This window comes from Echinops telfairi, unplaced genomic scaffold, assembly GCF_000313985.2.
Source record: "Echinops telfairi isolate 266 unplaced genomic scaffold, ASM31398v2 ScPeMD7_7420;HRSCAF=8458, whole genome shotgun sequence".
In the NCBI taxonomy this organism is placed as follows: domain Eukaryota; kingdom Metazoa; phylum Chordata; class Mammalia; order Afrosoricida; family Tenrecidae; genus Echinops; species Echinops telfairi.
In genome coordinates this window covers 45924510-45936462 of record NW_022111320.1, presented here as the reverse complement: position 1 = coordinate 45936462, position 11953 = coordinate 45924510, and the positions used below count along the sequence as shown (strand labels likewise).

The 11953-nt window shown below is 45.5% G+C and overlaps 1 protein-coding gene across 1 annotated transcript in view; it reads left to right on the top strand.

The window, feature by feature from the left end:
• The window catches only part of MRPL3 (mitochondrial ribosomal protein L3), a 45230-nt gene extending 41849 nt beyond the window's left edge, over window positions 1–3381 (top strand). Inside the window, exon 10 of the mRNA XM_004704178.2 lies at window positions 2663–3381. Within this exon, the coding sequence (XP_004704235.1) occupies window positions 2663–2815 (153 nt within the window). The 3' untranslated portion in view covers window positions 2816–3381. The remainder of the gene's footprint in view (window positions 1–2662) is intronic.
• Window positions 3382–11953: the final 8572 nt, after the last annotated feature.

The window sequence follows — 11953 nt, the reverse complement described above, 5'->3', positions numbered from 1 at the left end:
CCCTCGCTGCCCAGCACCAGATGAGGCCCTGCTTCATTGTACAGGCCCCAGAGTGGAGCCAGGAACTTCCAGGAGAGCAAGTGCCGCCCGGTGCACATAAAGGCCGCGGCACCTTGGTCCTGGCTCTTCCTCAAGTGGTTGCGGTGGGCTTGCGATCCTCAGATGGCTAGTTACATGCAGTGGCACGTCCAGCAAGTTACCATTTGATTTACCTGCAGAATTCATTGTAACTCTTTTGCTTCATTTTGAGTATTCCAACGCCATAAGAGAAAAAAGCAAACTGCTCAGTTCCCCGAGTAACACTGTACTGGGGAGCAGGCACAGTGTTGAACTGTCCCATTTGCTTGCAGACACGCTTGTTGGCTGGCTGCGCAGCTGAACTTTACCACTGCTGGTGCCGTTCAGCATCTTTGATACCATGAGGGATGACTTGGTCAGCTGTCTTAAAAACCACAGCATATATAGTATTGTTGGAGCCAGTGTCTTTTGTGAGTTTGTAATGTCTGTGTCAGAAGCTCAATACATCTTTTGAAAACGTTCACGCCATGTTCCCCGTTCTCCCAGATGATGTGATTCACATAAGGAGACTGAGCCTTCTAGGCTGTAGTGATTGAGGTGTTCCCTGCTGGGCAGGCAGCCTCGCTGATGGTGTGCACACCCCCACCACCACCCCCAGTCCCTGTTCCGCATTCGAGGATAGGGCTCCTCCTCCTTTTTTTAAGATTCTAAAGTTAATAAAGGCAGGATGGCCAACCAGATTAATAGTAAAGGTAATTGTAAGGATGGCCAGCCAGTTTATTTAATGTAGCCTTTGTGTTGTTTGATTCACTAAATAAACCAGGAGAGCCCAAAGAACTGTGGTTTCCAGCATATGTATATTACTAAATACTACCCTTGTGTCTAACATAAATTTAACTGTATTACATTTCTCTGTGTTTGGGGGGGTATATAAGTACAGATAGATGGTTAACTGAGTCTTGAGGAGAGAGGGGGAAATAAAGTCCGAAGGTAAGATTAAATGAACAGAAGTGCATGCCATGGAGTTGTTTGTGTGTGTTTTTGGTTTTTGCAAACTTTTGCTCTCATTTTTAGTGCCACCCAGTTAGAAGAACGATGAAATGTCATTACACGTGTTTCATATTAATGAATTATAATACTCCTGAATTTATACTTGAATATGTGACAACTGTTTTTATCTGAAATGTTCTTCAGATATAATCAGTGTAAAAATGTAAAATAAGCCTAGAATTAATAGTTTAGTTCACTTATGATGAAATTTTTCCATTTCTCAGAAATTAGTCCAGAAAGCTTTGTTATTGTTGTTAGCTTGGGTTTTAGTCATCATGCTAAAATATGAGAAAGTTTAACTTGATAAGAACATGACTTTTTAAGTTACAGTTCAGAGTCAATTCAAGATCAATGAGTTAAAAAAGAAACTAAACATTTTTTTCCTTCATGGTTAATTTAGCGATTATTTTTTGGAACAGTTTTAATGAGAGATTAAAATAGTCCTCTTATTCTGTACTTAGCTGTTCCTAGCAGCTGGGTACTTATTTCAACCAAATTATTCATTTTCTTATTGCTAAAATGATTATGCCTCATTTTACTCTGTGTATGTAATTAAATGCTTTTTTTTTTTAATATCTCTGAATGAAGGCTGTAGAATGAAACGTTCTAAAGAACCCAGTATTTTTCAAGGATACGATCCAACATTTCAAATCATATATCTGTATCAAAATGCTTTGATACATGAGATCACATGTATAATTGTTAGAACATAAAATATTGTTAGAACGTGATTTAACAGCTATTATAAAGACTTCGAGATTTATTGTTATAGCTTTCCCTAAATAGTAATCTCATTAGCTTCTCACTGGCAATGTTTTTTATTAACTTGGATAATTTCCTTAATAAAAGTTTATATATTTGTTTCTGTCTTTGAGTTGAGACTAGCAAATATGCTGGGTACATTTTCTGACGGCAGCTGGAAAAATCTGTACTGTTGAAAATAGAAAATAAAACATAGATAATAGGAATTGTAATTTAAAATAATATTAGGGATGTGGTTTATCTCATCTTTGTATTTAAAATATCCAAAATTTGAATATAGTTGATATTTAAGTAGTGATTGTAAAGCAATTTATCTGTTTAGACAGTCCTGAAAATCAATCACTTATGAATAAAATAAAGTGGTAGTTAGGGCAATTTTATTATTATGCACTTGATTCACTTAAAAACAAAACTACCATCTAGTAGATTCCAACTCCTAGTGAACCTATCGGACAGGGTAGAATTGCCCCTGTGGGTTTCTGAGACTGTAGTTCTTTATAAGAGTAGAAAACCTCATCTTTCTCCCTCATACAGGCTGGTGGTTTCGAACTGCTGACCTTGAGGTTAGCAGCAGTGAAAAGCATAACCACTATGCCACCAGAGCTCTGATTCACATACAGGAGATTATCCTATCATTGGATTAACTCACCTTATTGGAATAAGAAGAATACTTTTGAATTATTTTACTGGGTATGTGTGTCTATAACTGTTGCACATATTAGGAAATGTAGTAACAGCTGTCTTTGATAATCTGAGTAATGTTAGACAGGCTGTATTTACATCACTAATTTACTTACAGCACTTATTAATTAGGCCTTCCTTCTCCTTACAGATCAAAGATTCTTCCTTGCCTACATATAAGGACTTGTGCAAAACTCTACCGTTCCCCACCTATTTTCCTGATGGAGATGAAGAAGAACTACCTGAAGACTTGTATGACGAGAACGTGTGTCAGCCCAGTGCGCCATCTGTGACGTACGCCTAGCTCACTCGGCCTGGTGAGCCTCACCTCGCCTCGTCTGCTCCGTGGGCTGTGCGGACCCCGCGCAACCACAGGACCAGGAACTCTGTTCCTTCTCTTTCTTTTGATCATAGCAATGCTGTTTTTTAACCTCTTTGCCAAGGACCTAGAGATGTTACTCAATGCCCCGCCAAATTTTGTTAGGAAAATCGCCCTCTAGTAGATTGTTATCCACTAGAATAAATCAGCTAAGTAGATCAGATATATAAAATTTTAGGTGGGCGTGGCTGTTTGCGTATTGGGAAAGCCTTTGTTAACTATTTTTATTATACATTTTCAAATCATCTTAAGGTGTTTATAAACTTAAGTCCACTTATTAAATACTTGGTCTGTCTTTTTAAAGAGATGATTGTAGAGGTGCGCCATGTGGGACCTGTGGTGCACCTATGTAGAAAAGAAGCAGCCACTCCCTGAAAGGCACCGTCACTGTCCTGTTGTTCCACCAGAAAGGAAATTGGGGTTTTTATGTATACAGGGATATAAAGGCCTTATGATAAAATGATAATAAAGTGAATTATGAGTCCTATTTATACTTCTGTTGGGGTACATAATAATTTTTTTAGTTTGACCAGTCGATTATTTTTTCTTGAAGTCTTCCAAAAAGGATTTGAAAGTGGCCTGATGCCGTGCTGGGAATGGCTTGGCATGGCCGTTCTAGCCATTGTCTATCTCCCACCACATGACTGGGGAGGACTAGGCAAATGTGAGCTGTCATGGCTCATGAAGGAAACTGGGTAGCTTGCTAATGACATCAGTAAGTTACGTGAGACCCTTGTGCGATAGAACCATGCAAATCAGGCATATGGAACCTTAATGAGAGCATTGGTTGTGCCATCCGTCTATAAACAAACCAGCCCAGAAGTGGGAAGGGGCTCTCACTACCGTTGAGAAAGAGTGCCAGGAGTGGAGCGTGTCTTTTGAACGTGAGGCTCTTGCACCAAGCTTCTTCAGACCAGAGATTGTGAGACCAGAAACGGCAGGAAAGCTAAGGCAGTAAAACTAGGAAGCAGATGGGGGGCGGGCCTTTGCCCCACATAGCAAGAAAGCTCGGTGCCTTCTGGAAGAGGCTTGTTGGCTGAGTCAGAGGCCCCTTGAGCACTTCATTGGAGGAGCTAGATTGGCCAACCCATGGCGTTTGAGTTGAGTGCCATCCGGCAGCAGCTTACTGTCAGCTTAGGCATTTTTGGGGCAGAGCTGAAAGGTCTTTAATACTTTGCTGACCCGGGCAGAGGCCAAGGAACTGTGTGCGAAGCAGAGGATTGAAGAGGTGAGCATGACTTAGAGGAGGCAATCCTGATCCAAGACTGTATGTTCCGCATGGCTGATCTTGAATGGTCATCCATCACTTTGTGAATAACCTAACAATCAGGAGTGTTGTCTGTCAGTTCTGTGTGACCATTGCTTCAAATGAGCAAACCAAGCTGAGAAGTTGGGATAGACGACTGGAAGGTTACAGTGAAGGCGTGTCTGAGCACCTCATAGAAATCCACCTTGAGCAGTGATTCTCACTGCGTGTAGAGGGCAGACACTGCCTCCGTGCCACTAGTAGGCCCTGGGTCGCACATTGAACAAACGTAACGCCTTCTATTGGAATATCAATGCCACCTGAGTTTCTCGTCGGTAAGAAAAAGTATTTCTCACTGTCTCGTTATGGTGGGGCTGTGTTTTCATTCTGTTGTGCATAGGGCCACTGTGAAGCTGAAACAGCCCCTAACATACTGAGGGCTCAGATAGTTAAGCTGAACAGTATCAAAGGAGGCCATCTTAAACTGTAGACTTCCTTCCAGACGAGATTCTCAAAGGGCCCCTGGAGCCCCACATTAATCTCCAAATGTTGAGTGAGGCTTCCCTTCTAATGGGAAAGAGACTGACTTCGTGTATTAAGTCTCCATGTGATTTTCTGGAAGATGTTACTGAAAGAACCAATCGTATTTTCTTGCCCATATCTCATTTCTTCAATTTAAAGTGTTCCTGAATCTCTTTTTAAAGTTTCCTTCCCCTCCACCCCTCCGCCACCCCATCTCACTTGCGGCAATTGAAGGGAATATATGAATAAAAATGCACAACGAATAAGTAATGTTGACCTGGTTAGGATTGGGAAGGGATGGTGTCAGTATAAACGAACAGTGTGACATAATGCAGTTTTAATATTAGTTCAACTTGTACTTCCTGGGTACGAAAGTAAAATATGTCACATACTTAAGGTTCTCAAGAGGAGTCCTTCTATTCGTATGCTTTTTAAATAGTAGTCAACATTAAGCTGATTGAATATTACTTGTAAGTTTCTCAACCGTAAAAATAGTCGTCTGTGAGGTGCCTTGTCTTTAACAAGAGTGGGTCTCATTTCCAGGCACCACTCTGATTCCTGTTCAAAAACAACTGAGCAAACTAGTTATTTTTTAGCTTCTTAATATCTCAAGAAAAGAAACTCAATCTTAAAAGATAGAGAAACATTTCTGCTAAGGGGCAAAGAATCTCTCCTACACTGGGCGGTCCCGGCCATTGTAATTTGACAGGAAAACACAGGTAAGTATTGGGAAGTGAAGGTAAGTACTTTTGTAGGAAATAGTACCAACGTGGAACATCCAAAGGGCAGCCTGGTGATGCTGTGGGGTCCGTGTTGAGCTGTTAACTGTAAACGTAGCAGGAGAGAGAGAAAGAGAGATGAAACTATGCTCACGATTTACGGTGTGAGCAGCCCCACCACACAGTTCTCTCTGTCCTATCGGGTCTCTATGAGTCCGTTAACTCGCACGGGTTTTTGTAGTTGAGAGAAATAAAAGAATAAGCAACTGATGAAATACTAAAGTGAATAGAGCTTTGCAAAAGGTGGTTAAGTACAAGGTTCGTATACAGGCATCACAAACAAGGCTGCACAAAGATTGTGGAAAGTGTCCATTAACTTTTATCCATTTGCCCACAAAATTGTCTAAGTCCTCTTAGATAATAACTAATTGGGAGACACCTCGGGGTGGGGAAAGGCAGGAGAATAGATACCATCTACAAAAGTAGTAAAAAATACAGACTGCCTAAGAATAAGCCTAACATGTGCTAGGGTTTTACTGGAAAGGATTAGAAACTGTTGAAGGTCGCCTCACAACGGACTTGGCATCGTGGTGGGAGGAGCGCGGCCCTGAGTGGGCAGACCACTGGAAAGAATGGAGTCATGTTTTCATAGCGACTGCTGGGAGGCCGGGACAGCAGCGGGCTCCGTTGTACACAGAGCCACAGCCAGGGAGAACCAACTCAGCACCTGAGCAAAACCGGAACGATGAATCTTTGTTTGCGAAGGCCACCCATGCGTGGTGTTGTGCTTAACAGCAGCGGGACATAGGGAAGACACTGCTTGTCGAAGCCAAAGACCCTCGGCAGGGGGGCGGTCATGGGAGGGAGGAGTGGCCCATGCGGAATCTGTTGTGTGGACGTCGAGGGATGCTCCTCCTCACGACCCTTGTAAGGATTCTTACTGCTTCTCGCTCCTGGCGGAGGCGTCCAAAAACAAGCACAGCAGCCCAGGCATCATGTAGCGGGGACTTTGCACACGGTCTCCTCGTCTGCAGTGGGAGGCCCTGCCGCTGCCGGGTTGCTTTGACATGGCTCATTTTCTTCCCTTGGTGTTGCATTACTCTTTAAAGTGCCCGTGACTATGTTTGACCTGTTGCCTACCACTTTGGGTCTTTTGCAGAACCTGTGACAGGAATCAGTCTTGTACTTTGCAGTGGTAAGTGCTCTATGCCAACTTGGCTGGAGTATATGGCTTGGCAGACATGGGGCAGATTTTTCTTTCCTGATTCAGTCTAACATGGCCCATACTGATGTGCGTTGCCAATCAGTTGACAGTCAATTTGTGTTCTGGGTGGTAAGTTCCACCTTCTGTACACATGGATGCTCTGGCGTCGCTCCCATTCTCTCAGTCCTGCGTCAGACTCCGACTCCTCTGACCGCCACTTCTGGCATTGTGTGCCAGCAACCTGCCATCTAACCATGTGCGTCAGGAGAAGCCTGCAGCCTGATGCCTGACCCCTGGATGAGGGACTTGCCAGCCACCACAACTTCGTGAACCATTTCCTTGCAATCAGCCTCCCTCTCCCTCTACATAAATGAAATAAAGATTAGACAGAGAGGTACTGTTCTCACAAGCTCTTTAAAGCCTCCCACATCGTCGTTCACTAGTTTGTTTCTACAGTGCTTACCTTGGTTAGCAGTTATGCGACGGGGCATTTTCGATAAGGTAAGGAGTGTTTCTGCTAACGAACTCTTGCTGATTCAGGAGAATGTTTGGGGAAAGACACAAATGGGTCACAGAGCTGCGAGGCCACCTTGAGCAAACTTCAGGAGCTGTGTCATCGTTTCATGGCTGCCAGCTTTCTGTATCGGAAGCAATTCTTCACTGGAGTTTGGCTGGCTAATGGCCACGTTGTTGCTGCCTTCAGGAATTTTCCATAAAGTTGGCTTTACTGTCATAAGAGACATTCCTCCTTCAGTTTCCACTTTCACCGCCCTGCTACAGTGCTTCATCTGCCAGTTTCCAGTAACAACCCCTGCAGCAGGAAGCCTGCCAGACCGGTAACATGGCCTCATCAACCGCCAGGGTCTCATAAATCATGCCATACCGGACAAAATGATGACTGTCATTCAGACTGGTCCATTCCTCCGCCTAGAATTCCCTGGAGTGAGGAGGACCCAATCAGTGTCACTGCCCTCCCAGGGGAACAGGCTGGCACCTGGTGTGCCAGGGTCACCGGCCCCCACTCCGTCATGTCCTGTCCTGCCTCTGAATGTTGCTGCCAAAGAACCGACAGCAGTGCGTGCCACACATCGTTTTCCATTCTCTTCAGATTAATGAAGCGGCCACTTCAAGGGAGACGGGCCAAAGCTAATAGATGATAGGAACTCAGTTGGCCACAGCAGCCCTCTGACACGGGAGGTGCATCGTTGCCGAGCGCTGGCATTCAGCTGAGAGAACACAAGCAACAGACAGCACTGGCCTGGGTTCCCCAACACCCTCTTTTTGTGAGCATTGCATATGGTTTGAGACAGGCTTTAGGCGGGGGAAGGAGATGCAAAGGCCATCCATCAAGGTGTGTGTGGCACTGCGTGGAATCTGCTGTATTTGGGAGCAATTTAAACATCACAGTGTCCTGGAAAAGGGGTATGATGCAAAAATGCCTCCATCCAGCTGTCTTCTGGAACTGGGTCAGTGAACAATAACGAATGGCTTTCTTGGGCATCCGGCATTAACTTCCTTATCTGAAGGAGTGGGGTGTGTGTGAGGCACCGATGACATTAGAGCTGAGGGCCGCCTGGCCATTCCAGGTGTCTCAGCTAACTGCAGAAGGGCCGCCTCTGATGTTTGCACTCACAAAGCGCTCCTGGCGTCCCTGTAAGGAACACGCTGCAGATCCTCAACAGCCGGCCTGCTGCTGAAATGTCTCCAGAAATGGCAGCGCGGAGGTGAGACTATCCACAGGAGACGGGGACACCCAGGAAAGCATGCATCAAAGCCGAGAGGAGGCAAAGAAAGGGAACTGATCCAGTAAACGCAGAAGAGGATACAATCTACGTTAGGGGCAAACACAGACTTTCTCTCGATGGAAGTCCTGTCTGTTTGCTCAGCTCACTTCTCTAGCCCTGAACTCAGGAAGATGCCTCTCCCTTGGGAAGAAGGGCTTGCTTGGATCATTCAAAGCCTTTTCAGCGAGACAGGCATGGAGTCCTGTGAGGTCCCAGCCTCACGTCCCCTCTAACACAGGTGACTAGCACACGGTTTCTAAAAGCAGCCTAACCTTCACCTTGTGGGAAACACTTTCTCCCAAGTCGGCTCCCCCAAATATATATTAGACCTAGGACACTGCTTGCAGCTAGTGATAAATGACTGTCAAGTTACCTCCCTGAAGGCAGTCAGTTGTCAGACCACTGGTCCCACCACAGGTAGAGCCCACTCCCTGCTGTTAAGGACAATGGGTTACTTCTCCCTAAAAGCTTCTGGCCATCAGTCTGATCCCTACAGGTGAGGTTTACACCGTACTGATTGATCATGGTTTCTATAGTGAGCCAGAGTCCAGGTCAGACCCGCTCAGGGATACCCAAAATTAAGCTGCCTCCTGAATCTAGGATCCGCCCATCTTGTCACATGTGTACCTCCATTACCTCCCCTTCCTATTACATGTACCCCTAGATCACCACCTTCCCATTACTGTATTGTAGCACAACCCTTTCCTGTGACATATGTCTTCACCTGTTTTTAGGGGGCTTGCACGTCCCCAGAGAATATAAAAGCCTTGGTTAGCATTAAATCTCTCTCTCTTTACACAAGTGAGGCTGAGGTGAGCATGCTACTATGAAATGTGTCTGACTCCATTATTTCAGTCTCTCTTCTATCTCATGCTCTCTATGACTTTACTATAATCTTTACTTATGATCGCTGTACAATTGCGCCTATGGGATGCGTGATGATGTGTTAGGGGCTGGTTACCCTCACATCACTGAAAGCAAGTGGACATCCTGGTGGTTGCCTAGCACTGTGCTGTGGGCTCTCCCAGCATCCACGTATTGTAAGGCTCCCAGGAAATCGATTGTGCGCCCCTAGGGGAGGCCCAGGAAAACAATAGCGTGCACAAACAGGCAAGTTAGTTGGGAGCCCCTTGAAAGCAATCCGGTTTGGAGCTACTTTTACTAAAAAGCAAGAACAGTTATGTCTCACATGCGTATAGTACTCTTTATAATGTTGAAGTGGTTGATGTTCACGTTTCCATCTTGGGGAAACACTCTGGGCCTTATCACACTTTCCACACATCAGACATGACTGACCCTGTGATGTAATTGAGGAAGCAAGCTAAGGGAGGGGTCTAAGGATTTGCTGGGAGGTCTCACTCAAAGAGGCTGGCAAGCCTGGCTTAAAATTAAAGGTCTGTTAGGTAGCCAGGGACCAGGGGTGTCTACTGAGCATGCTCACATCAGGCTCCAAGCCAGCAAGCGGCAGTACACCTGGATTGGCCCAGTTAAGGCCAGGTGTGGTTAATTCAGTCAATGTGGTCAACCAGTACTGTTGACCACGCCTCCCAGCCGCAGGCCCCCAAAAGCCTTTACCTGGAGACCACCCTCTGTTTTCCAGCGACTCGTCTACAGTCCCTTAGTCCGCATGGCCAGGCCACAATCTCTCTCTGACCTCAGGGGCGCCACGTGGGTGTGGAGTTTACTGTCACACCTGAAACTGCTTCTGTCCTTTATACAAACCCACTCGGATTACAAACCAGGCTTCGGTGTGAGTTTTTTCTCTTGTGAAGCCAAGGACCGGGGCATTTCTCACCCGAGAAACCTAGCAGGTCCTGCCGACTTAGGAGCCCTGGTGGCATCATGGGGGACGCATTGCACTGCAAACCGTAAGGTCAATAGTTTGAAACCAATGGCCGCTCCATGGAACAGTTGTACTCAGGTAAGCAACCACAGACATGATTCTGGTCTGCCCCACAAAGTCAGAATTCACTCAATAGCAGTGAGTTTGGTGTTTTGTTTTGGGTGGTATCGTGGTACAGGTTAGGCTGCTAACCGCAAGGTCAGCAGTTCGAAACCATCAGCCCCTCCTGGGGAGAACGAGAAGGCTTTCTGCTCCCCAAAAGGGTCTCAGAAACCAGCTGTACCTTGTCCTGAGGGTTGCTGTGAGGCAGCGCTGGCTCACTGACAGTTTGAGCCACGTCCATGTTCCCTCTACACAACAGCTGCAACCCCCACCATTTTAAAAAATCATTTTATTGGGGGCTCGTACAACTCATCACCATACATACATACATACGTCGTGTCGAGCGCATTTGTACATTTGTTGTCATTCTCAAAACCTGTCCTTTCTACTTGAGCCCCAGGCATCACCTCCTCATTTTCCCCCCTCCCTCCCTGCTCTCCCCTCCCTCACGAACCCTTGATAATTTATAAATTATTATTTTGTCATATCTTACACTATCTGACGTCTCCACTCACTTTTCTGTTGTCCATTCTCCAGGGAGGAGGTTATATGTGGATCCTTGTAATCGGTTCCCCCTTTCAACTCCACCTTCCCTCCACCCTCCTGTATCGCCACTCTCACCACTGGTCCTGAGGGGACATTGTCCTGGATTCCCTGTGTTTCCAGTTCCTATCTGTACCTATCTGTGTTTCCACTTCCTACCCTCTGGTCTAGCCAGATTTGTAAGGTAGTATTGGTATGATGATAGTGGGGGGAGGAAGCATTTAAGAACTAGAAGAAAAATGTATGTTGTATGTTTCATCGTTGCTACATTGCCACCTGACTGGCTGGTCTCCACCCTATCATTTTTAAGGAACTCTGTAAAATAATAATGTTTCCTCAATCATGAACTATGATTTAATCTCCCACACAAACCTTGAGGTATTTGATTTGCATGACAAACATGTTACCCCTTAACTCACTGATCTAATCACAATGGTCCCTTTCACTAAAGCAAACCTTCCAGGTTTAAGACAAGTTCCTGAGAAGTAAAACTGAAAATGCCCAACTTTTTTTCTCCCCAGAAACTTCATTTTTTTAATGGGGACAGCTCAAAACATTGTGAAGGGATGCTCAAGGAAGGGATGCCTCAGGGAGGCTGGTGTGGCGATGGGCAATCAAGTGCAGGGTGTGGTTACACCATCAAATGCCTGACGGTGTTGACGTGGTTGACAGATGAATTGACCTTCCCAGGCCTCCTGAGTGCCCCTCTTCCTGATGACTTTAAGGAAAAGGTCAGAGATGTATTGAGTTTGTTAACACCCATGAAGTGCCAGCTGTCCTAACATTAAAATAAAAAAATCTGATTCGACTCATAGCTCCCCGGGGCTGGGGGTGGGGTGAGGGGCACTGGGATGACCCAGGGGGACTGGGAAAGCAGATGCCTACACTGTGTTCTGGACTGTGGGCTCTCACACAGAAATTTTTAATTCCCAGGGATGCACTGAGTTTTTAAAAAAAGACAATTCTGCAAAGAACAGTAGGCCAAATAAGTTTGGAAAACTGCTCTATCAGATTTCCTAGGCTGTGAATCCATATGAATGAAGATTGCCTCACCTGGTAGGTTCAAACTGCTGACCCTGCAGCTAGCAGCCTAACAAGTA